The 26,561-nt window shown below is 39.8% G+C and overlaps 1 protein-coding gene across 9 annotated transcripts in view; it reads right to left on the bottom strand.

The window, feature by feature from the left end:
* Positions 1–26,561, bottom strand: part of LOC135242659 (transcription factor Maf-like) — a 279,764-nt gene that overhangs the window by 120,810 nt on the left and 132,393 nt on the right. For 3 of the 9 annotated variants that reach the window (XM_064313821.1, XM_064313820.1, XM_064313819.1), the window contains exon 1: positions 3,155–4,593. The exons of 5 other annotated variants lie outside the window; for them this stretch is intronic. In XM_064313821.1, the coding sequence (XP_064169891.1) occupies positions 3,155–4,119 (965 nt within the window). In that variant the 5' untranslated portion in view covers positions 4,120–4,593. Of the gene's footprint in view, positions 1–3,154; positions 4,594–26,561 lie in introns of those variants that run through there. One more of the 9 variants, XM_064313818.1, reaches the window with a different exon arrangement.

Below are 26,561 nucleotides of genomic sequence, written 5' to 3'. Positions count from 1 at the left end.
TTTTGATTCGATCCCCAGCCTTTTAAATTACACGAGAAAAGTTCAGTTCATCTTACTTCAAAACTGGTATACAGAAGATGATTAAGTATTTGCCATTCCTCATACTTTTTCTCGTTTTAGCACCGTTATCTTCCATCAATTGTTTAGCCGTGTCATTTTCGACTAAGATCAATAAAAAGTTAACATTCTTGAAGATCCTGAAACGTGCAGATAGCCTACAGACGCCTGGGAGAGTTCAGAGTTCGGAGTAGCCTATAGGGTAACGGAACAGTCCATCAAGGAATTAAGATACTTTCATACCAATTACATGCGTATTTAAATTAAATACTTAACCAATATTACAATTGTTTGGCGTTACTTTCACTATTTAAATCTGAACGATGGCGACTAAAGTTCGGCCAACTGAAGTGGAATCCCACCGAAGACCTGCAGGTTTAAACACATGTCGTCGCTCGTTAAATCCATATACCGTGCAGCGTATTACGGCTATGCAGACCATGCCCGTGTGTTTAACTTCGCCCCACCAAGTAGCGCAGTATTATGGATTGGGTTATACAGCCTATATCGGGCCGTCCACTCATTTCTCTGAATTTCACGACTTCAGTGTTTCTCTTCTGCACAGTGTTTGTGAAATGACGCAATGCCACATGTGCATTGCCTGAACTGTTTATTGAGGAAACCACGTTGCTCATGCGTCAAAATGAGAATGGTTTCATCATTTCATCAGAAAGTCTGAATCTGTTATCTTTAAGATAAACGTAAAGGTTATTTTAACCTAGTAGGCCTTCGTGAATAAGTAAACTACTTTCAGTTTTGCTTAAAAAGGCAACATATTCAAATGCCATGTTCTCTGCAATACTAAAATATTGTGGGGGAAGTTAATACACATAACAACCGACGTCAAACTATAACATGTAATGTTTGCAAGTGTAACAATAAACGTAGCACTTCCACGCCAATTGAGAGAAAGAATTCTACGTTCCTTATGTGGTAGTCGTCGATTTTCCACGGCTGATGTCATGTTAAGTACGCAAACAAATCTTATATCAGGGTTTAAGTGTGGCGAATACACTGAACAACTACATAAATCCGAAACAAGAATTATTTATTCAATAATATTTAACCGTTTGAAATGAAAGTAAGCACATATATGGACATCACATATCGTAAGTAAAGTAGAATAATTTTGCACAGCAAAATGTATAAAAGAGGAACATTTTAATGAACATATTTTAAAGATTTATTGATGAATGGTACTTCCCCATTTTGCACAAGCAGGGTATCAATCCCTGACTATTTATCAATGTCCAGACATTACTGATTATTATAATATTATTGCCTTTGAAATTCTTAAAAAAACACATCTAGTCCCGCATGATAACACATTTGTTAAAATTGCATCATTAAATTCTCCAGCAATGTTACGAATAACTGCATTTTTATATTAGCGTTCTAAACAGTTTCCATTCTGTAATATATGATTGCAGGTTATATCATAGTGCAATTCAGCCCAGAATACTTCAATTCTTTGAGAAGAATACATTTTCACATGTATGGTTATCCCCTTTAAGTAGGCAGGAGTCTCTCTCCATGTAATACTTTGGTTTGAAATACAGTCAGTGGTATAATAAGGGCTACATACTTCTGTTTAAACTGCAAGCGCATGCTGCAGAAAAGCTCTATTTACGTATTTTTTTAAAAATCCCATTTTGATTTACAAATTTAGAGCCCCCTCCCCCCCTCCCACTTACATCAACAACAGAAAAAAAAAACAATTTAGTGCATAGGACCTTATAAAACCTACAACTACAGTTAACCTAATTTATCTACCACATTCCTTTCAATAACAACCTGTAGCATTACCATATTAACTTTTAGGCTTACAGATCATAAAACTATACTTAAATTATAGGCTATACTAGGAATTCGTATCATTCCAGAGTTACCAAATGCATAAGGATGGGGAATTCTTAAATAAACAAAACGCTTTCAGCAAGACAGTTTTAGTCCCAAGCAGGGATTGATTCCTTTTAGAATTTTTAGACCCCCACCCCCCCCCCCCCCCCACCCCTACCCCCCACAACATGGAATCCAGTCTGACAACTTTCAACGGGAATGCGCCAGTGCATATCTGTATAGAAATGAGAGTCGATGTCGTACAACTCATTATCAAACAGTCTAAATAAGAAGATGCAATTTCATGGGAGGAGGTGGTACAGGATGTCCCTCTCACTTTTTTGTCGCAATCCCAAAAAAGTGATGAGGCAATAAAATAAAGTTATGAATGTCATGCCGGAGTCATCCAAGAAAGTTCATTTTCAAGCACAAAAAAGGGAAAAAAAATACCATACATGTCCAGCATGCAGGGCTGTTCAATAATATATCGTCTCTCTTTTTTTAAAACAATGCATGTATTCGTCCCTAACAGTTACAGTTTTTGTTTGCTAAACACAAAATAGCAAGCATAATGCATGATATGAAAATGGGGTAAAAATGGCAGGCTCAGAGTCTTCCATGTTTGGCAGATAAAAAAGGAAAAGGCCGTGAACTCACTACTGAAGGTAGTTGCAGTTGATTTTTGGCAGGTGTTTTTAAAATCTATATTTAGGTTTTAAGCTCGACGATGCAAAAAGTTGAACTTAAATGGTGTATACATATATATGGATGTATGCAAAACGCACACACATATATACATCATAATGTCAAAACACCAACTATGAAAAACTTTAAAACTACGGTTTATCTATGAAAGAACAACACAGCAAGCCAAAAAACAACGACGAAAAATTCACGAGCTAAACAAATGTAAAAACAATAATAATAATAAGTATGATAATTAAAAAAATGAACTTGATGGCAGGTTTCAAAGCGCAAGCTCCAAAATGAAGAACATATTTTTTGATGACAAGTTCAATCTTTCTATTGCAAGCCCCCAAAAACTTAAAAAGAACGTTAAGTTAGGCAAGCAAGCTTGAGCAAACCCCAATTCTCATAAAATTAAAAATGATAAAAAAGACAAAAAAGTTGGCAAACTTCTTTCTTGGTCTAGCAAGCCCCGTTAAAAAAAATTAAAAATTAAAAAAAATTCACGTGGAGAACTTTTATGAAGGGGTTGACAAGCTTGATTTGTTTTTCTTTCTATGCTGAGACTCACATGAAAAACTCTGGAGATGAAGGGTTGTTGTCACTGCTCGAGCCGTTTTCTCTGAAGCCATTGCTGATAAGCTTCTCGTATTTTTCCTTGTAGGCATCCCTCTCCCGGACCAGCCTGGAGATCTCTTGCTTGAGGTGATCAACTTGCTGAATGAGCTGGGTCTTCTCGCCTTCCAGGACGTGCCGTTGCTGGACCCTCTTGTAGCGACAGGACTGGGCATAGCCTCTGTTTTTGAGGGTCCTCCTCTTTTGTTTAAGCCTGATCACTTCTTCTTTGCTGACCCCCCGGAGCTGCCGATTGAGCTCTCGCACTGACATGGTCACCAGCTGCTCGTCCGAAAACCGGTCCTCCAAATGCATGTGTTGGTGGTTTCCTCCCGAGTTCCCGCTGGGAGGGATCCCGGGTGCTTGGTGATGTCCCCCGGCGTGATGATGATGGTGGTGGTGGTGAGGACCGCCGTTCTGAGCTGCGGCAGCCGCGATAACTGCGGATACCACAGCGGCTGCCGAACCCATCTCTTCCCCGGCCATAGTGCCTCCTGCTCCGGCTCCACCGGCAAACTGCTGCCCTCTAGCATAGCCATCGAAGGTCTGAAGCTGATGACTGCTGTTGATCAGCGCCTCTACGGCGTCTTCGGGGCTGAAGCCCAAAGCCTCCGGGTTCAGCTGCTGTTGGTAACCGGTCATCCAGTAGAAATCCTCCAAGTGTGCCTTCTGTTCACTCCCGGAGCCCGGACTAGGCGCCGAGAAGCTTGGAGAAGGGGGTACCGAGCTGCAAGGCGTGCTCATCGGGGTGGAAGACAGGGATCCCCCGGCGATCAGGCGGCTGCACTGGCTGATGCTGCGATCGGGCTCCACCGGCTCCTTTTTCACTTCAAACTTCATCAGATCGAAGTCATTAACATATTCCATGGCCAGGGGACTGGTGGGCAGGTCGGAGTTGCTCATTGCCAGTTCTGATGCCATCCTTTTGCTGTTGACAGTCCTCCAAAGGGGGTGAAGAGCAGCTGTCAAACTGTTCTGGGTTGAAAGAGTGTGAGCCAGCTTGATTTTTTATTTATTTATTTTAAACCAAGAAAAGGGTTTTCAATTTTGCAGCGGCGATTTTTTTAAATTATTAGTTTTCCGTTGCAGAGTCTATTGTACATACGCATCAGAGCAACGCGTGCGTCTCTCCTTTTTCCTTTCTTTGCATGAGAATAACGGCAGTTGTACCACACACACTTAACACTTCATGGTTTCTTTAAAATGTGTCGCGTAAATTTGAGAAGGTAAAAACGTACGAGTAATACGCAAATTGTAGCCTTGTAGAAAAAATACCCCAGGCTTGTTGGAGAATTTTTTAAAGGATCACCCAGCAGATGAGTTTAAAAGCATTGCTGAGTTTTATAGCTGCCCTGACGTCAGGTTTGAAATGGGAAATTGACTCAGACTCAGAGCCAATGGGCTCGCTCATTCTGAAAGCTAATTAACATAATAGTATAGAAACAAAACTTTTCTCAACTGTCAGGGGCTATCAGCTGACAGTCAGCTGGGACTAAAACTTTTAACTCTTTCGTACCACCTTTTGGAGTAAATCCTAAATGATTGTTTTTTAGGAAAATGGTCTTTTCGGTCTTTTGTATGCCATGTGCGTGGTGTTAGAGAGCTTGTTCGCGTCACGTACTGTACTTACCCTACTTGTTTTTGTCTTCAGATTATAACCTTAAACTAGAACATCTCCGTACGTCGCTGTTCTTTTAAAATACTTTTAAAAACGCAACATATTATGCAGTGCGAACGATATGCACGATTGTATTCCAAATAACAACAAATGTTACGGTCTTGATTCAAATTGTGAAATGAATGAGGACATTCAAGACACTCGGTACTATATCTCTGTTTACTTGCAGAGTATCCTATTAACAAAATTCTAAAACCGGTATTTGCGCGTATTTTGCATTTCCGTGGTTTTTATTTTCGTTCGTTTGGCAGTTTTAAAAAGCAGCGGCGTGGCGTAACGTTTTGATTTTGCGGCATAAATGAGCTTGTACAGTGCCATTCATTTGTCCTTATTTGTCAGTCAAATCAGTTCACGGCGCTTTATTTTATTGTATATTTGGAGTGAATTACAAAAAGTATATCCTAAATCCTAAAAGATTAATTTAGCATATATATGCACAGCCACCCTTTCGAAGCAACATTCATAAGCGCCTACCGAAATATGACAGTTATTTTGAAAAGGTGTTATTTTTGTCCTCAACACACAAATAGAATGATACTGAACTATTACTTTTTTAAAAGATTTGAGAGAGAAGCATGGCCAAACAGTTTACAGCTTTGCATTTTGAAAACTCAACAGTGCCACCTTTTGGACAAATTGGGTGGTGATTTTAAAGCCGCAAAGAAACAGTTCGTGTGTGTGTGCGTGCGTGCACGTGTGTGTGTGTGCGCGTGTTTGTATGCGCGAGTGTGAACGTGTCTAATATAACACTGTGTGTGTTCATTATTATCGTTATTACAGTACTTGTCAATTTCCAAAAACAATATAACTGTTACATAAAAACCAAAAGCAACAGACCAACTATGGAAGTAATCTATTCAGTAATCCAAAGAACATTAATACTTATAAGACCTTTTCGAAAAACTACAAACGTGCACAAGGGTAAAAAGATGCACCAAGCTTTACAAAACTACAATAGACTACTGAAAGAACACACGCTAAAAATGTGTGCAAAATAGAAATGTCCAATAATGAAATCCTTAGCAAAAAGATGAATTGACAAATGCAAACCCCATTTAAAAATAACATGCTTCCCTTTTTAATATGCAGCCACACATACAGGACATATTTAGTATCCATTTAAGGTCCATTTGTCTGTGTCAACTTCTTAAGGCTAACAAGAGATTGTCAATAACAACTGTAGCTCTTGATGGAATAGAACTGCCGTTCCGCCTCTATCCACTGATTTAAATCATGTGGTGCTTTTAGAATAATTGCTTTTTAGGAGAGTGAGAGGGTAGAGGGTATCCCCTCAGTAGCCTTATTGTTATGCTGATAATTATTGCACCGTTCAATGATGCCATTATCTTTAACTCATGCACATACTGAATAGGATATATGAAGCATGATGAATTGATTAAAAGTAGGAGAAAGTGACATTTATACCTTTTTTTCCCCCTTTTAATACAAACACACATTTTATTTAACACCGTGGTCACGGAAATACGATTAAGGTGAGCCGAAAGTTCAGTAATGAACAAGATGTTCCAAAGTAAGATTCAAAAGTGCCCTGCTATAAAGGGAGTTTATCTGAAAAGTAATTCTACGAAATCTGACTTCTGACACCGAGTCATATATTAAACCGTTTTCTAGTACACTGTGCTTTATCTTGAGTTCAGAGGGCAGTTCTCTGCTTTTTATTCGCTACACACCCTTCAGGTACCAGTTCAAGCTTTTACACAACTCTACACAGGACTGTACTCTGTAAGATGTTCCACACAAGCTAAACCAGTGAACTTCACAAGCGCAAATAACACTGATTAAATATTTCAGAAAGGACTCTTAATTGTCTGTGTGTTTTGGTCTGCAAACCAGCTGGTCTCAGAGAAGCTGATCCATACAGTTTTGGATCGGTTAAAATGCAACAACAAGTATACACTGAACACTGGAATTGTTCATTTATATTTCACAATATGTTGCTAATACAATAAGCAACTAAGAACTTTGACAATATGCATCATTGATAATATAGGCCTATATGAAATAAACTAGACAAGGCCTTTCCCAATGACTGTTTGCAAAGGGCTTTCATTCACTGCTACTGGTTGTGACATTGCGCTGACAAATGACCATTTTATAGATTTGAAGAAAGCCTATAATCAGATGTTGAATGTCTCTTGTGAAACCTATGATCTCTTTGAAAGCATTCATCAATGTTCAGTATTTCAGATAATGTTAAGAAGCAGTGAGGCTTGTGTTTGAGAAAAATATTAATTTTTTTCATCCCATCCTTTTGCAATACAAGAAATGGCCTGCTGGCTGATATTTCTTCTCAATTTGTCATTTTTGAAAGTATTTGAAGTTGCTCAGGTTGACGTGCCCCAAGCTGGTGTATGTACAAGATATGCCAAGCGCTCACCGGTGCCCTAAACTGGATCAAGAGTCATACGGGCAGGTAGGGTACATGATCTCCAGCCAGCTCCTATTTTGTTAGATATACATGTTATATTATTATTGTGTTTAGCGTTGACTGCTCACTAACATCAGCAGTGAGCTGAGGATGTACTCTTCCCTTCCTCAACCTCACTCTTTTCACCACGCTAGCAGGCCAAACTCAAGGCCTGGAACCAAAGGCAGCCGATTCTCACCTCTCAACGCCTAAATTACAGGGACACATTTGCATGCCACCAGGTCTTTGAGGACCAAGAGGGAGAAAGTCTTGAAGACTTTGAACACAACCAGGGAAAACCTGAGGACCCCCTTGAAAATGAGATGGTGCATCTCAAGGGGTTTATCCTCTAATTAAATTTTGAAATAAAATAAAACCGAGGACATAAACAGGATTTCTGTAGCCTTTTCACTCTTTTATACAAAACACACCGCACTGGCATTTGCTCTCTGCAGTCCTGTGGCATTACAGAACTGCATAAGAGGACAGGAGGCCATAATGGAGTTTGACAGCATCTTCCATATAGTGTGAAATCCTTTTGAAATTAACATGTAAACACTTTCCAACATGAACAAGAAAGCGTGAATGCTCAGTGAAAGCAAACAACAATGAAAATCAGCACCACCTTTACATTTCTGAGAGAACCTGTCCATTCTTGAAATGTTTTGACAGTTAAGTTTGTTACAAAAATCTTTCTTTTGTGACTTCTGTCACCACCTAGAAGTGAAACCACCTCTGTGTCTACACAAAACCTTTTCATAAGCTTTCAAACAAATGCTGCTAGACTCTGAACACTGAAAGTCATAATGAAGTAATTCACTTTTTTGGTCATTTCCTTATGTGTCAATAATAAAAGGAACATAAAAGCGTGTTTGATTACATTCAAGACTGATAGCTATGCAGGACATCCTTTGTCCTGGGCCTCACAGGCTAACACAAGCGACAAGATACCTTTCCATCTGTCTGAAATGACCTTCTGTCTAGCTTCACTTAAGGAAAAAAACTTTGATTGATTGGTTAACTTGACAGAGAAAAATGGCTGTTGCCATAAACCAAACACAGCATTTCAGTAGGGTTGGTTTTATGCGATGAGTTATCTGAGATATTAGCTGGCTCTTATCTCAATGATCTGGCCTCCTGGAATACTTAATGATGCACTTTTCGTGCCATTCTATTGATCCAATTTTCGGTATAGTTCCTTTCGTCGAGGATCTTTGCAATTTAATTTTCTTTGACTCTCAATTAATAAATTAACACATCAGGAAAAAGTGGAAGACCATCTAAACTTGCTATGTTTGAGCACAAGGGCCTTTAAAACAACCAAAAGATACCCAAGCTCCGAGTTCACAAAAGCCAGTCAACCAACTCAGATTTAATGTTGGAACTCAGCCTGCCTTGCAGTGGGGGTTGGCACACTTGTTTTTTTTTTTTTTAAGGTATACAAGGACACAAGGACAGAGGTGGTTGAGAATGGTGCTACTGTCGGACTTCCTGGGGCACGTGGAGCTTCTATGAGCAACGTTGAAACTGGGAGTGAAATTGGGCAGGGCAACTGGGTAATGCTCTGCCTGTGTAGCCCAAATACGTGCAAAAAGACATGAAAACAAAGAAAAGGCGGTGAGCTGTCGTCTCCTGTGAAGAGGATGTCGGCGAGGTTTCTCAGAGTAGAACTGTGGTTAATAAGGAGGTGGCGTCAGCCTGACCGCACCGAACAAGAGGGGGAAAGAAAAAGCACTTTTCATGAAACAGGGCCACATTGCCAGGAATAGAGACTGTCTATCTTTCAGGTGCTCCGCGATTAGCCTGTGAACATTCAAATGCAGCGAGATTAGTGTTTAGCATGCCGGCAGCATGAAGCCAGGAACAGATGCCGCTCTGATATTGGACATCCTTAGGAGCCCATTTCAAAGATCTTTGTGATGCATTCCTGTGAGGTGTGCAGACAATTTCAGCAGGCAATTTCACAGTGGTTAGCACAACAATTGCTACAATAGCAGCAATAAGTAGCACAGACAGGATAATCAACTCATTGTGAAATTGCAATAAATTATTTAAACATGTAATATTGCTACTGCTGACATAGCATGCCCTGAGCCCACAGACCATTACAGTGATTTAAAAAATGTTGAACACCTCCACAGAAAACGTGAAATAATCTAGACTTCTGTCTGTACTGTAATGGCCTGACATGACTGTAAAAAAAAAAAAGTTATGACCATCCTTTGACGTAACTATAAAACAGAAGGGAAAAGAACTCTGATAAAGTAGTCCGTCAAAATACTTCTGAGTACAATGAAGGTGGTCGCTCTGTTTCACAAAATCTAGAAGTACAAGAGGAATCATTGGTGGTACCCTTCTGGAAAAGAGTTCCATGCACCTAGGCACCATATTCCATTTTCTGCACAGCGCTTCTCCCAAATTAGCAGACAGCTTTGACTGGTCATAAAAGCACAGCACTAGAACCACGGACGTGCATCGTGATCACACCTTAAAGAAGTTAAGCGCTACCTCTTTATGTTAAGAATGAACAATCCACTGTTCACGCAGAGGTTAGATCAGTGTGCGATCCATAGTGTGTCTCTCGTGCACTACTGCCTGTCTTTCAGTGCACTGCCAGTCCTAGCTTGTACCACGCGGCATTCTGCAGAACAAATGTGACGAGGCACATGTCCTGGGTCCGGTGTGCTAGAAGAGTGCAATCTTATTATTCCATAAATTGCATAAACGTGGATATGACCTGGTTCCTTATGCTTGCACAAGACACAATGAAACATCGCAAGGCTAAATTTTCCACCCTATCAACAAAGTTAAGGGAACTGTGCACGCTTGCATGCATGCATACATTTGTGTGTGTGTGTGTGTGTATGTTTATTGTCCCACAAAATGTACATACAGGCATTTTCTTTAGTGTCTTATCTATTATCCTTGATTGTTTTTGTTTGTGTCTAGGGTTAACTTCTCAAGGGTTATAAAATAATATGCATTAAATTCTCTAGAGCATCATCTCAGCTGTGGAACCCTAAACACAAATGAAGAAAAGCTCATTAGACAAGGGCACTGGAAGACGGCGCATCTAATTTAGCTGCATTCATTTCTTTGGAGGTATTGAGAAGTGTACAGAAAGCAAACAAGCGACAGCATGATCTGCTGCAAGGCACAAAGAGAAAGACTAGCTGGCTCACAGCGTAATAAAACCAGAGAAAACCTTCCCATCAGAAACAGGGAACAAGAACCTACAGCTGCGACTGTGTGTAAACAATAATACGCCCCAAAGAAGGTTATAAAGCATAATTGTGCACAGCACATTTCATGGCCTTAAAATGAAAATGAAAATCAACAGACTCTGTCCCCCTCCATGAAAAGGTGATTTTCTGGAAAGACCTGACTGACTTTTCTCACAGTGCCAAATTTATCATGAATGAACTTCATTTTCTTTTAGGAATCAGTAGAATCTAAAGAATGGAATAATGATTTCCTAGTGCGGTATCTACGCAGAGCTGTGGTTAATGAGTATGATACACAGAGGGGTATTATCCCAGGAGACGCTGAAATACGGAGGCTCTCTTTGGAAAATGCCAGAGAAAGAAAGCATGTGAAGGCAAAAAATGCTGCCAGCAATAAAAATTAAAAAAACTTGAAGTCCCTCCACGCCATCACAGTTTCAGTGACTCTTCTTGGGGACATAAGACAGGATAAATAAGTAATTACTCCATGAACAAGCTCACCAAAATAAAAGCCTTTAGAGGCCCTTTAAGTACATTAAGTAAATATTAGAGTGATATCCCGTTGAACAGATTTACGGCAAACAAAACCTCTAGTTCATCCGAAAGCACACGTACTCTGCCTAATCTCTGCAATATAGCCTTATTTGTGAACTGCTCTTCAACCTTCCAGGTGACACTGAGCAATGGAAAGTTTGTCAAAAGTCTTAACTATTATATATGATGTAATATATTAAATAATTAGCACGTAAAGCAGGGCTGCCTTGCCCTGTTACTCTCCTGTAGGTTTTCACTCCAACCGTAATTTGGCACTCCTGATTCTACTAATTAGCAGCTCAACGAGATATCTAGCTTTGAATGAGGTGTGCTTTGTTAGGGTTGGCGTGAAAACCTACAGGACAGCACATCTCCAGAAACAGGGTTTAGTAAGCTTAGTGTAAGCCAGAAACAAGGAATAATATGAGGCATTTCAACAATTAATTGATACAGTGAATTGCTATTAATCAGTCCAACAGCAGAATAGTCCCTTGTTAAAAGCATACTGATGCATTCATATCAATAGGCCTAATTATAGACAAAGTACAACCTGTTACACGTGTGCTTTCTTTTTTTAACATATTTACACTGATGTTTGGATTAGACAGTGAGAACCTGCAGTGTTACTGTGGGTGTACATTGTGACTCACACGACGACTTAGTAAGTCACAGCTGTTGACACAGCAGTGCAATGCTGCCATCTAATCAGCAGCTCAGACATTTTGTGAATGCGCAACACTATGCAAATCTCCTCATGTTATCATTTTCCATTTGCCAAAGACTACTGGACTAAAACCAGAATAATGTTTTCATATGGATTGCAGGGCATCCACAGGTCACACAAAGCATTCGTATTAAAGAATAACTTATTTTTAAAAAGCTGCTTCCTTTACCGTTTTGAGGGCATGTACGTGTAAAAGCAACGAAGTAGCTTCACAGAAGGAAAACGATCATTCCCACCCACAATTTTTTTTTCATGCTCTGACTCACAGCTTGATATCCCCCTTCTCTAATGTTATGAATGGGCACTTGATTTATAGCTCCCTATAACAAGTCAGGTTTTTTTCCTCCTTTTCAATCTCAATATAGGCACAGGTGGCTGTCCTGAAACATTGGAGAAATTTGTATTTTTTTTACTGAAAGGTTATTTCTTAAGATTTAATTGAATGTGCAGTGCACTCACTATGTTGTGTTCTATTTCAAAACCATATAAAACATTGTGATCTTGGTTATGCTCATGCTTCTAGTTAGAACTAGTGCCCTGTTACAATGGATTGAAAGGACACACAGTTACATACAATCCACCTTACTTTACAAAAAGCTTACTGTTTGTTTAGTTTTACTAAGCATCCATATTCTTCACTTAAGCATATAAGTGACCAAGAATAGCTTATGCTCTGGGCAGCACCTTGTACATTTGGAAATAGGGTTACAAAAATGAGGGTGCGGGGGGTGGGGGGGTGGGGGGGGGCGGAAAGTCACAGGCAACATGTTCATGTTCCTAATTCTTAAAACAAATGGAGACCTTCTCTCTTGCCATATTGCATTGTACGGTACCTGCAGAAATAAAAGACAAGCTGCCAGTGTATTATAAAAGTGTCGGAATGGACAAACAAGTTAGCCCTCAAGGAAATGTCCTGGAATAAAAAATAAAAAAGTTTAATCAACAGTTTAGTGAGAAAAGCTCCACAAGTGCCCCCTAATTTTCACCCAGGCATGAGAATGTGGGCAGCGTGCTACTTTAATTAGATTAATCCATCTGTCATCCAAGCCGAGCAGGCTATCAAGACAAAACAATGAAGTCATGGGGCAAAGGTCTGCACCACCGAGTCCTCTCAAAGCCTCCCTCGTTCATTTGCGTCACAATCATCAGGCCGAGAAACGGATCATTTTCATTGAGATGACAATGATGCAAAATAGCAGTAATCATTTTCTCTCATTTAAGGTCCTCCTCGGGTCAAAACGACGATAGGAAGCTGCAACTTTGTGAATATCTGGCATCACAGTTCGCGGGCAATCTTGACAGATGTATGAAAGAATTAGCAGCTATCAATGGCATCCAAAGGTTAAAGGTCAAATAAGGTTATAGATCTCTTTTTTTAAAGTCATTCCTTTACATACAGTCTGTCAATATGTAAAATTAAAATAGCTCTCTGTATTAATAGTCCTGAACTAGGAAAAAATAAAACATTGTCACCACATTGTCGCCAACACTTCCTTTAGCTCATTATTAAATATAGGCTAAAAAAACCACTATGTTTTCCATGCAATTAGTACAGTATAAGGGCTAATTAGTCAAACAATGACCCCTTCAGACTATTGATGACACAAAGAGAACAGAAACTCTGTATATGAATCCAGGCACACACTACAGAGGCTCTGACCCAGCGGAAGACTCTATCTTCAGCCATTTCCTCTTTGTATTATTTGCTGAGTTCAGAAACTCCACTGAATGCACTAAAAGGTCAGCAGAAGTGACTGATCCCTTTGTGTATGTACTGCATATATATCTGAATTAGACAAAAGAGATACATCAAATTAAAAGGTTGTTTTCATGCAAAAAAAATCCATACTTTATCTCGCCATCATTTCGCTTGTGGGCCGATGGCATTACATGTAACTTTTTTTGTCCAAATGTAACATTTTCAAAAAATAACAATTAATACGGCCACATATTATGTTTGACTGTTTCTCCTTTATTGAACGAAATAAGCATTTACAGGGACTCACGATATGTCATCATTATAATATAATGCAAATGATCACTCTTACCATTTTAAAGCACGTCATGTGTCAAAATGTCATGCACTGTAACTTTCGGAAGGTAACTCCAAACAACATAAATATAATAATACTATGACTTCATTGCTCCTGACATGTAACTATATACTGCAATATTGTTAAGAAATAAATATGAAATTACTTTTTTTGGTGTTTTCTATAACACTCAGCAATTGTGGTGCTCCAGGAATCAGGAACATCACTACTCAATAACCTACAAGATGTTAATTTAGCTCATTAAAGGTTATTATCTACTCATTCCCATCTTGGATGTATTGCTATAGTAATGAGAGTCAGCTAGCTAATTTAAAGAATCTAATATTAGCTAGTCGGGTAGATGTCCATTTCTGATCTGATACTCTGTTGGCTGCAATTATTAACTGAAGGGAATAATTCAGGGGAGGTGGACTGTGTGTTTTCAGGAATTACCTTTGAGGAAAGATCATTATTAGGGACAGCCCTTTGCCTGCTGAAACAAATATTGACTTATGAACATAAAACAATTTCAGATTAAGCCTAGGTAGCCTCCCACGCTCTGATAAAAAGACCTGGTATTGCCTAACATGTCCAAACCTGAGGTAATCCCAACTTCACTGCTTTAAGGCAATCCAAACGTTAATTCTTTGAGGAGCTGAATGCAGTCGCACATTAGCTGAAATTACATCCAACAGAACAAAATTTATTGGTCTGTAGTTCTCAAGGGTTAATACGCGGAGCACAAGCATAATATATCACAGGACAAGCTGATGTTAATCGTCTTATAAGATGTTTATGCGGTTCTTCACTTGCGTTCAACCTCCCCCCCATGCACTTATTGCAACGTAAGCGCGCTGTAGCACAGAATTCCATGCATTTCGCAAACATATAAAAATGTAATATTTTCAAACATACAATAAGTTTTGACAACTGGATATTTTGCTGAATCAATTCAGGCGAAGTACCTTGCTCAAGAGTACAACGGCAGCGCTCAAGCTGGGGGTCCATTTCGCACCCTTCTCGCGTTCCGAAGCCCGGTTCCGGTTCCATAACCATCGTACTACATTGCCACACGTGACCTTATTACGTTACAGGCAGTAATTCCTAACGCTACCAACAATGGAACTAAGCAGCACTTACACTTTACACCTCAAGACATTACAAAAACACTACTGTCAATGCTCCAATTCTAGTCATAAAGGGGCATAGCTGCGTAATATTACAGTAATATTGAGATGCTTAAAAGGGTTTATGTGTTTGCTGAATTGCCGTAATGTGGTTTTATGACCCAAAAAAGATACTCGTTCTTCCTGTTGTATTGAAGACAGCACAGCTTTGTTTCATTCATTGTGGAACACACAACGCACCCCCGTACGATGGGGATGACTGTAAATCGAAAATATGCCGACTACACCGGGACACAGGAAACTAACACTGAGAATGTTCTGAACCCTTTTAAAATTTTTTATTTGATGCTGCGGCATCACTGCGGCTCTCATTTCAGTCACTATGTTCACTGAAAATGAAAACGCATCTGTTCCCTGAAATGACTCTCATCATCGGACGCGGCAAACAAATTCAAATGAAACGAAAGAATACAAGGAAAAATGTTATTAATTTTTCTGGCTCAGTTTTTTTATGAATGAGGAAAAAATAGTGATTTATTTCTTAGACATAAAAAGACATCTAGTCTGCAGAAAGTGATGTGGCACTTTTGACCCCACCTTCAGAACAAAGGAGATTAAATACCTTTTTTTGTTTTTCAATGAATCAGTTTTGCTTTTCGCTGTTTGTGTTTATTTCTCTCTGGGAAATCATACTCTGCTCAATGGGAACTGCGGCTCTCCGCTCGGCAAGCACACGCAGAAGGAAAAACACCCAGACAGAGAATCTCAGGACCGCTCTATCGGGTTCGTGACAGGTGAGCAGGGCGGCCAGTCAATCACGCGTGTGTCACGCCTCGCCTGAAACGTCTGACAAATGCGGGCCACGTGTTTCCGAGCGCTGTCGCGCGTAAACGCGAAGGCGCCGTTCTGCACGAAGTGAGGGGGGGACGCGCGGGGCGAGAGCGCGATGTCGAAAGCGCCGCGCAGTCGAGGGGCTAAGGGGCACTTCAGACCTCCGATCGGCTGACGCGCTCAAGGGGAGAAAGGTGCTTCGGAACGTCTTCCTGTGTCTGTGATACACTTCCCGTCTACTACTCTACTCATACTGAGAAAAACCTTGACTTTGGACTTGTCACTGAATGTAAAATCATGCCAGTTAAACAGCTACGTGTCCAGACGTGCCCAGAGTGGAACTATGCGATTCATCCTATCCGATTTAAAATAAAATAGCATCAAATTTAAAAGATTTCCACAAAAAAAAGGCCTATGGTTTCATAGAAATGCCACATTTTCCTCTGAATATGATTAAAGTTCTGGGAAGCAGACAGATAAGCCAATTATTTTGGAATAATTTTTGCTAAAATAATTGCTGCTAATCGGGTCATTGATAAAAACTCTGTCAACACTTTTCTATTGACAATTGGACTTGACTTCTCACACAATATCTTCTGCAATGTGTTGTTTGAAAAATAATCCTCCACTGGATCATGCCAACAATTTCACAGCTACATTTTAAATGGGTCTATTCATTCTTGCAGTGCATCAATTATATAAATCTAATCAGATAATCGGTGCTGAGTAATTCGAGCCTGCATATGTAGAATACATTTTCTGATGACTAATAAATGTATTTTCACAGTTCCTCTTATTTAGTTCCGATATTACAACACGGAATTTCATATCATAGATATCAATCAGAATTATAAGTTTGTGCAAGGCAATCATTAAAAAAAATAAATAAATAAAAAAAAAACACACACAAACGCCGTCTCGAACCTGTCAGGATGCAGACAGCTAGCCTTAAGAACAGCCTGATCAATGTAAACTAGCAAGGTTTAAAAGACTGCGAACCGAGGTGACACGGTAGATGCATCCGAAGTATGTCATTTTGAGCCAGGTGTATAAGTGTGTGTATAAGTGAGGCCCTGGCCATGTGGAAGAGCCTCTCCTTTTGCATCCATTGACAGGCTGGCTCAGTGTTTTCATTACGACTAGTCCCCATCACAAAGAGCAAATACAAGGGCTGACTTACACCTATATGACCGTGTTATAGGGGTCTGAATGTGGGCAGGGAAAAAAAAAGAGGGAATGGCTGATAAATTTAATCAGGTGACAAGAGACCATACAATATGAATTTGCATCACAATGGAATTTATGTGATTTGGTGAAGTCACAAGGCAAAGAGACCAATCACCACGCCTGAATTCACGAAGCTCCAGTACTTCCCATGTTTAAGTGTGTGTGTGTGTGTGTGTGTGTGCGCGTGTGCGTGTGAGTTACAACCACATACTCACTGCCCACAGGTGTAGCCTATACACAGTCTTCTAAATGAGAGATTTGTTGACCTTTCTGGATCCACCCCCTGAGAATATTGATGAATATTCCTTAAAAATAACTTGCCTCATGGGGTTATTAAATGATGTACAGTTTTTGGGAAACATTTAATTATGCACTCATTATAGTATGCGGTGTATCTAATGTTGGCTCCATTAAAAAAAAATAATAAAGTTTCCACTTCAAAAGTGTACTATAATGCTTTTCATCAGACTCTCATCTTTAGTGTTTTCTAGTGAATGGCAGCCATTTCCTGTGGAACTGAGGTACACCGTGTCCCAGGTTGACACAGAAACGAGCCAAGAAGCTCAGGATGACTTCAATCGTTTCTGTCACCTTCTGTTACAATTATCTCAGCCCACAATCAGATAACGCTCTGTTCATTGCTCCTTATTTCAGGTCTTCAATCATTGAATCTCTCATGACATTTGAGCATGTCTGTCACTTTGTGTCACTCAGTCAGGCGAGCATATTGGAGCGGTCTGAACAGGTATGAGGTCTTGTAGTTTTACATTTATAAATGTAACACCAAAATTGATATATGATGTGAAATATATATATAATATATATATATATGAAACAAACTCCATGTAGTAGTAAGGTGATGACCTTTTGTCCTTTAAAGTGAATGTACGCTCATTCCAACCTTCCTTTTCCACAAAGCATGAAGTCTGTATAAATATGTCCAACTTCCCCCACTATAGTGAACTGCTAAGCTCAAGACATCTACTATTACGGTAATTATGAACGTAATCATTCAAATATTCCCAATGGGTGACTGACTTAATATTCATTTAGATTCCATATTTAATACATTGTATTAAATCCTGGGCTAAACCCAAATGAAGAAGATGATTTAAATGAACTCATTTAAGAAACATTTAATTACTGGTATAGGATAATTAAATGTTTCTCCAAAGGTTCACGCTAAGTGTTGTATCTTTTGTAATAAAACGAAGGAGCATGAAAGGCTATTACAAGGATGAACATAAAGGCTGGCAACGTTCTTTTCAATGAGATGCTTTTATGAAGGGAATAAAAAGACTGCATAGTAAGATAATAAGCTTCCACTTCACAGAAACACAGTACCACTGAACTGAGCAGCTAGCCCACTGCTCTCATTTTGCTCTGAATATTTTCTTTCTACCATCTGTTTTGAATGCAGTCCAATTTCATTTTTAACAATATTCATAAAATCTCAAATACCTCTTTGACATTCATTATCTTATTACAAAATCATTGAAGCCAGTCCTTTTATTCCAAAAAATGCGCATGGGACTGAAAGATGGCTAAACTACAGTTTGTGTATTGTGGACAGCTAAAATACCATATGTGTTTTACTGTTTGCAACATGTGCTTCCACAGAAAAGTGCTTGTTGAACGTGAATGATGTCATTGATGGACGTACACGCAATGGAATTCTGCAATAAAATGTCTGCTCAAGGTCTAGAGCGCTATGGTTGAACCAACGGTTCACACTCCTGTATTTTGAAAAAAGGCTATCATTCCGATTTCAAAACGTCACGACGCCTGTGCATTGATGATATCAAAACTGAACAACTTTCTAGAGGAGCAGCTGCTGTGTTTATTGACCTCCCCATGGGGTACATCAGCGTTTAATGAGAGCCTCACAAACTTGGTGACCCAGAAAAACAAGCTCAAGACCACGCTCCAACCACACTACTATCACAGGCCTCCATTTCCACCCACAACCTCAGCCTTGCAGATGACATACATTGCATGTCCATCATTGCATGTCCATGGGGGAGGGGTTAAGGCTCTCTTGTCTGTACAAGTGGAGTTAGCATTTCAATATGAACACAAACATTGCCTTTGAGCAGTTTTTGTAGGCCTAGTTATGAAAATGAGATGATATTCCAAAATATTTTTTAATGTTTTAACGCACAAATGTTTGTCATGACGGACATTGCAACGTTTCAAAGTGTTTGTGTTAGTATTGACATGATGAATCCACTAGCACAGACAAAGATGTCTTCATCCCCCACATTAGTCTGTGTGAAACCACTTCCTGACAAACAATGAGGGGCTTGTCAGAGAGCAAATGATAAAATCACCACCAGGGAGAGAAACGCTCTTGGCATGAGGCGGAGCGATATCACAGAACCCACATGCGAGGAAGCCTGGCAGCGCTGAAGGGCGTACTCTTTCACGTGGTATACGTCTTAGACCATTTAATAATTACCACAGCAGATCAGCCTGGAAAGTAGAATATAGTTATCAAGTTGATGTGGGGATGAATAGAGCCATCTTTAAAGACGAGGACACCGCTACACAGCTTTGCTTGGTCTAAAGTTTCGTATTCCTCTAAAAGGCTACACAAAAGCTACAAAGAAATAATGGGTTTACATCCGTAACCAGTAATAATGGAACATAATTTTCGGTAGAAAAAAATCCATCCAAGAAATAATCAAATGTGAAGAAGGTTCACGGCCAACTTACTAAGGACATTTCAGAACTGTCATTCGAGATAAACGATAAAAATAACCCTTGTACTGCATTTTTAAAAATCAGATTTGGGAAACGAATTCAGCGAAAGAAGATGACGAAACAGAGCAGGATGTGTCCACGGTGATTGCCGAGGCTGTTTTAAGGGTTAAGTCGCAGCTTTCTTGGAAACCCACAGTCTTTCTTAGAGTGCACTGCTTGCGAAGCTCCCCCTCAGCACAGCAGCGCCGCTGAAAAGCGTTAATTAGGGCATGCCGAGGCAGAGCGGGAGGAGGAGCATTTCAGAAGCACTGTCGGTGATAAGAGAAGCAGGCCGGGAATGACAGGTATCTCAACACCATCAGACTCACCGATGGTCCAATGGCAGAGTAGCGACAAGCGCCTAACCGTCAGAAGGGATGATGAACCTGGGACCTGGTCAGCTGTAAAAAACGCCAGTTAAAAATCCATTCACCTCTTTAATTACATGAATTCACTAGATTTACATTTGTACGACAAAAGTCTGAGTTTTGCTTTCTTCCGCATTCTCCCACCTGATATTTAGCTGTTGTTGTTGTAGGATTCCTTGAATCTAGGCAATTAAGAGGAACTTTCATAAGACCAGTTATTTGCCACGACTTCAAATGTTATGTTTTACAAAAGGGTGCCCTTGTATAGACAACACCTGAACACATGCCAGTTAGTCAACGCTTCCAAACAAACATTTATTGGAAGTAAATGCAACAAAAATGACACTGTCAATATTGCTCGCTACGATCTACAGTAGATACCTTGCTCAAACTGGGTGATTAGCTTACAGTCAGTGTGTTTACTAAGAGTTTATATGATCATTACTTTACTTTCTGCTCTCAAGTAAAGGCCCGCAAGCTTACCAGCTATCTTGGTGTCCAGATAAAACGTAATAAGAGTGCTAATTTAAATCGTTCAAAAAGGTAAAAAAGAACATTTACACTGCCGAATGTTCCTTAACCATATAACGTTTTAAATGTATGGGTACAGCATGAATCGTAATAGCCACACATTTAAATGAACACTCCCCTTGAATACCAACACTATCCTGCAGTCCACTGTATACACCCCACAGATAATGAGGATTTTAAAATAAACGGCATGGCTATTATTCAAAGTAAAAGAGTATTTATTTAGTGTCTACTCACTGGTACCCCTCCATGGGTCACTGTCCCCAATAATGATCTAGTTAGCTAATAAATCACAGCTTCAATTAATATAGGCTACAATGCAGCTATAACAAGCAGAAAGCAACTGGAAACCACGCCACATATAAACTGTAGTATTCTAATATTCATATCACTTTCGAAGATTTCCAATCCTTTCTTGCTTACAGGGTATAAACACCATTAGGACATCAGTGTTGTTTATTTATTGCTGTACAGAGGGGTAGTAATCTTGACCAAATGAAAATATATCTGCTTGAAGGCCTTATAGTTTCCATAAGTCAGAGGCTATCTTGTGGCTTCAGGCTTCTTGGGGGAAAAAAAGACTCATGATTACAGCAGTTTTGCTTTCACTGTCTTTTCTTTACGTTCAGTGGTTCCAAAAATCTACCGCCTGAAGAAGTGTGGTGATGATCACATAAGCAACACTAAAAAGAGTAGCAAACTACTGTCCAGCCTGTCCATCGAGATAGATTTTGCTCAAAGATACTGCTAACAAAACTCGGAGAGAATAAATCTTCTCTCACAGCACACAAACTGTACAGATGAGGGATTTTAAAACAATTTCAGGTGTGATGTGATGAGTCTCCGGGCATGCACTACTGTCAAAGTGGTTTATGTTGTATAAGGATTAGTGAGCTAGGTAATCTAAAATGTATTTCAGTCAAGAAACAAACAAGTAACACATTGTTCAGCTACGCAAAAAAGGTAGTCACTGGCTGGCTGGTCATCTGCTTTATTTAAAACTGTTGTCAACGGCAGGATGTATCCCTCATTAATCAAGCAGATGTGGCATGTGGCGTACAGATGACCACCGCATGCCTTAATCGGGGGATGTCCAATAACACATCCCATTGTACTTTCCATAAACCTGCTAGAATAGCCAGCTGCTGTCGACTGCACAGTGGAGTGAGGGGATGAGGGGCTGTTTAAGTCTGGCCATTGCAGACTGTGCAAGCGAAGACAAACTGAGGTTTGCTTTGCCCACCTGATGAGGTGCCCCCACGCAACCAAGGTGGTTTTTAAAAGGAGGCCAACTTTGCAGATCCTATCTCCTTGCCTGATATCAGTTGACAGATCACCCCCAACCCTGCCAACCGCCCCTCAACCCTCAACAAGATTATAGTTATAACCCACACTTGATTCTGTGAGGGGTAAACAATGCCTAAACCGATGCATTTATATTTCAGGCACAATTACTATTATTATTATTATTTTTATTATTGTCACACTGTAATATGCAAAATGAAAAACCAAAAGCCAAGTAGACCTAAATGAGAACTAAACTAAACAGTGAAGCCTGAAGCCTTGCTACATTTTCACTGCCACTCGTCCTGATCTATTTGTGTGGCTCTGAATAATGATTAATGGTTATCCCTTTTTCATCATGCCAGAAATGCGCAGTTCAGATTTCCACTGGTCCTTCTAAACTAGTCTGAAACGAGCATGCACGAATAGCTGGACGGGTCCTGCCACAGAAAGCTCCAGAACAGTCCTGGGCCGTGTGTCCCTGGTATGCAAAAACAATGGCGTCCAATTGTTAGAACATTGACCTTAAATGAATGGACATTCCACCCTGAAATTACCAGCTTACTTCCATTGGCCCAGAATGAAACACCTACTCTCGCAAACAAAGAAAATAACTGTTCATTGACAAAGGACCTCTCAAAATGACTAGTATTTTTTAGTTTCCTGATAGCCAACGCTTAAACCATTTATTAAACCTTATTAAATAACTGGTATAATCCTGGCTCTGTTCACTCTTAATGAAAGCAGCCATGAAATGTACAAAGCAGAAGCCAACAGGAGACAGTCATGGCGATGGCACCATTAAAACCCAATGGATACGAGTTCATAATGTCCACCGCATGAATTCACATTATTTCTTCAATTAATCTGATGCACCACTATCCCCCCGTTTTACATTACAATTTGCATAATCTGAAGTGCCAAAATTCTGTTGCGTCCTGAAACAATTACAAACAGGCTAACATGCAAATGCACCATTTGTGAAAATTTGCATATTTTTTCTACAGGCACTAATATCTACAGTTTGCGAGCCGCATGATATGAAACCGCGCACGACTACTTTTAAATCATGGCTGCAGGGGCCTGCCGCACTGCTTGCCAGTAGAGAAAGTTATGGACAGGATGACATCTAAAACTCACCTTCTCCCGCAGAAGACAAGCATCTGGCATTCTTTACTGACACATCAGGAAACAAGGCTTCTGTCTCTATTAATGTAAAATATGTGTTCCCCTGGATAATCCCCTGACATATTCCATTAATTTCTCTCGGAGAAGCAGGGCTATTTATTTTCACCTAGGCGAAGGAAACAAAAAGGATGTTCAGGGGGACCCTGTCAAAATGACTAGTAGCATTTCAAGCACATGGGTATATTCACGCTACATAATTATGTGTTAATGGTCTACACCACCATTTTGAATTAGTTATGGGGGGGACTCTCATAATTCAGCAGTGGCCACAATATTACATATTTCTGGAACATTCCATAAAAAATAATTTAGGTATAGATAGAAATGAGGCAACCGTACAACACAACTGATATCTCAATGTGATCCTGGTACATAGCGTTAATAAGGGAAGTGGGTTTTTTCTCTCAGTCTCTGCACAGGAAATAATTGCTATTACTCTTAAAACTCTCAAAATCCACAACAACAACGTTTTTAGGATGTATTGTATTACAAAGTGGAATTCAACCCTTTTGCTTTGCGCAAGAAAACTTTGCTTGATAATAATCATGGCAATTTGAGTGATTATCCGCATTTCATTTTGGGCACAAAGGGATATGTGATACATTTATCAAATAGAAAATTAAAATCTAGCAAAAATAAAATCTAAATCTGGTGCTAATGTTCCAGCATTTACCAATTCCCTTTTACACTTCTTCATTGGGCTATGGGAATGGAGCGGGAAACTATTTCAGCCTTCATTAGCCTTTTGGGTTCTGCAATTACACCTCAAAGTTCCGAGCTGACGTAAGAAACTGTACTCAGACAAAGAAGGAACCACAAAAAAAGCAAGGCAAGCCAGGAATAATCTGTGGCAATCATACCAAACAAACTGGATCAGAGAGAGACTTGTTGCTAAAAGCCTAGCAGAAGGATCAAATTTGGCTCTTAGTCAAACAGCACAAAAGCTATAATTTGGTTCCAGTTGGAACATGGCTAAACTGGATAGAGACAGAAAATAACCAGGACAAAACTGATGGTCCTTTGCTTTTGGAAACCAGCAAGATGTCATATAAAGGTAGGATTTTAAACCTAGATTTGCAATTTAGTATTGCAGCACTGTTTGCCTCTGTGATTCTCAGCATCCCGAGACAGCACCATGTTCATAGTGAAGATAAAAACTAAATTGCCATTATCTATATTTTTTAGATACAAGCTATTAATAAATGCATTTTGTCAGTCATATCTCTGACAAGTGTGTTCACAACAGACCTTGCAAAATCACGTTTGTACAATACCATCTGTCATTTCAGCTCCACCACAACAACAGACGTAACAGTATGGCCCAAATGTGGTTAAAACAAAGAACAGTGCTGCTCGCTCACTCGCTCGCTTGCTCGCTATCCAAGATGCTTTCGCCTTGGCAGTTTTTAAAATGGAGCCCCGCACCAGGCTAGGCTGAAGCAGTTCACACTCTTAGAGATCATGAAAAGTAATTATAACATAAATTAATCCCCGTTTTCCCAGACGAGACAGGCCTCGGTGACAGCTTTACGTATCCCGTTATCCTACAGCCTCAACACTGCTGGCTGTTAGAAACATTAGCTGTGCTGAAAACACAGTCTGCCAGGGCACGTCATTCCTGGACAGACTTGTACCTGCGACGGTAGCAACAGGAATAAAAACACCCATTTATGAAAACAGAACGAGTACCAAAAGCTGTTCACATAAACATATAACTGAGATGTGGTAGATATGAGGAGATGGTTATGCAGTATTTGAAATATGATTTTTTTAAAAAGGTCTTTTTCACCTTGCTGATGCAGAGAAGTGAATTTAAAGATCTAGGAAAAAATTAATATGTTATATATTAAAACAGTCAAAAGTTAGGTCTGTGCAGAGTGAAGAGGCATGTGAAGAAAAAGAATCGCAAAGAGACAGAAAACATGCATAGGCCTACTCTTATTTTATAGCAGTTTGTTCTCTCTTTTGATATGTGCATGTCTCTTGGAGTTTGGACAATTCCTTCAGTTCAGTTTCTATCTGTTATTCTGTTATTATCTAATAGGGAAGCCTTCGCCCAACTATATATTTTTTAAGGATCAGGCCAGGGGCAGAGGTGGGCCTTTCACTATGGATAAATCTAGGTGGCCCAAACAGCCTAGCAACAAAGTTTGAAGAACCAATGAGGGTCCATGTACACTTTGGCAGCAGTCCAAAAAACAAATCAAGCCAAAGCGCCAACATTTTTCTGCCAAAAAGGCAAACAAGGACTGCTTTTCAAAGCACCCCCTTAAAGACTATTTCTAGAAAGCTGAACAAATGGGAGTTTAAGACGAACACTTAGAAATCTAACCTGTTTGTCGGTTTGTCTACCCTTTGGAGGCCGATCCAAACTTCTGAGTTAAAGCAGGGACAATTGCATAGGAGACAGCAAAGTGCATAGCACCTAAATAAATTTTGATACCCCTTTAAAAAATGTGCAAACAGCGGGTGAGCCCTCCAAAGTCCAGTGTCCTGGACAGAGGCTCATCATTTTTCATTAACTAGACACTACCATATTATTAGCCCCATTACTCAGCAGTGCTGTTTGACACCTGGTACAAGACGACAGGGTCCAGCAAATTCCAACCTAATGGAAAACCTTGAAAGGGTAAAGTATTAGTGTCATGCAGCATGCTCTCACTCAGAACCTTCTGGGATTTTAAATTAAGTGGCATGGTTCACAGTGATAGCTTTTCTATGCAGTATTTGTATTACACATTATATAGAGCACAGTCAAACCCGAGAACAGGAGGTTTTATGCGTGGTAGAGACGGCCACTGCCATCCAGTGCCAAAACACCTGACACTGTTGTCCAAATGTCTTTCAAGGGAAAGATTTAAAATCGCAAAAGTTAAAAAGTCCTGATCATGTTAATCTTTACTTTTAAAAGCATAAAGCAGAGCAGTTATTCTGAGTTTATTATAAGTAGTTTGGTGTAAAGCATAACGGCTCCCAATTTCCCTTGATTTAGTTTGTGGTCACTCCTTAAATCGCGTTCATACCGACACATGAAACAGGAAACCGTTATTCCACTGCATGTCCTTTGAGCTTAATAAAATTAGGCTCCATTGGATATGGAAAAAAAAATTACTGGCTAATAACCAATACTCAGGAGTCAAAGAAATATAAACAAGTGGTCTGACACGGGCTACTATGTTCGTGAAGAGCTCAAATTTCACACTAATCTAAATGCATAACACTTTAAGGACAAAGGGTAAACTAGCTGCCTAAACTGGAGTTCATTGAGCATGGAAAACTATCCTGGCTCAGAAACACTATGTTAAATATCCTGATCAAGGAGACACCACTCTATCCAATGGGAGTTGGGACTGAGGCCTAATTAGACCAAACAAAATCAACAGGACCAACCCGTAACCTCCAAAGGGAGTAATACAGAACAAAGATATTTCGCAACTATGCCCA

This window comes from Anguilla rostrata, chromosome 16, assembly GCF_018555375.3.
Source record: "Anguilla rostrata isolate EN2019 chromosome 16, ASM1855537v3, whole genome shotgun sequence".
NCBI classification, from domain to species: domain Eukaryota; kingdom Metazoa; phylum Chordata; class Actinopteri; order Anguilliformes; family Anguillidae; genus Anguilla; species Anguilla rostrata.
Note: the sequence above shows the minus strand (reverse complement) of the source record. Positions and strands in the feature narration are given on the sequence as shown.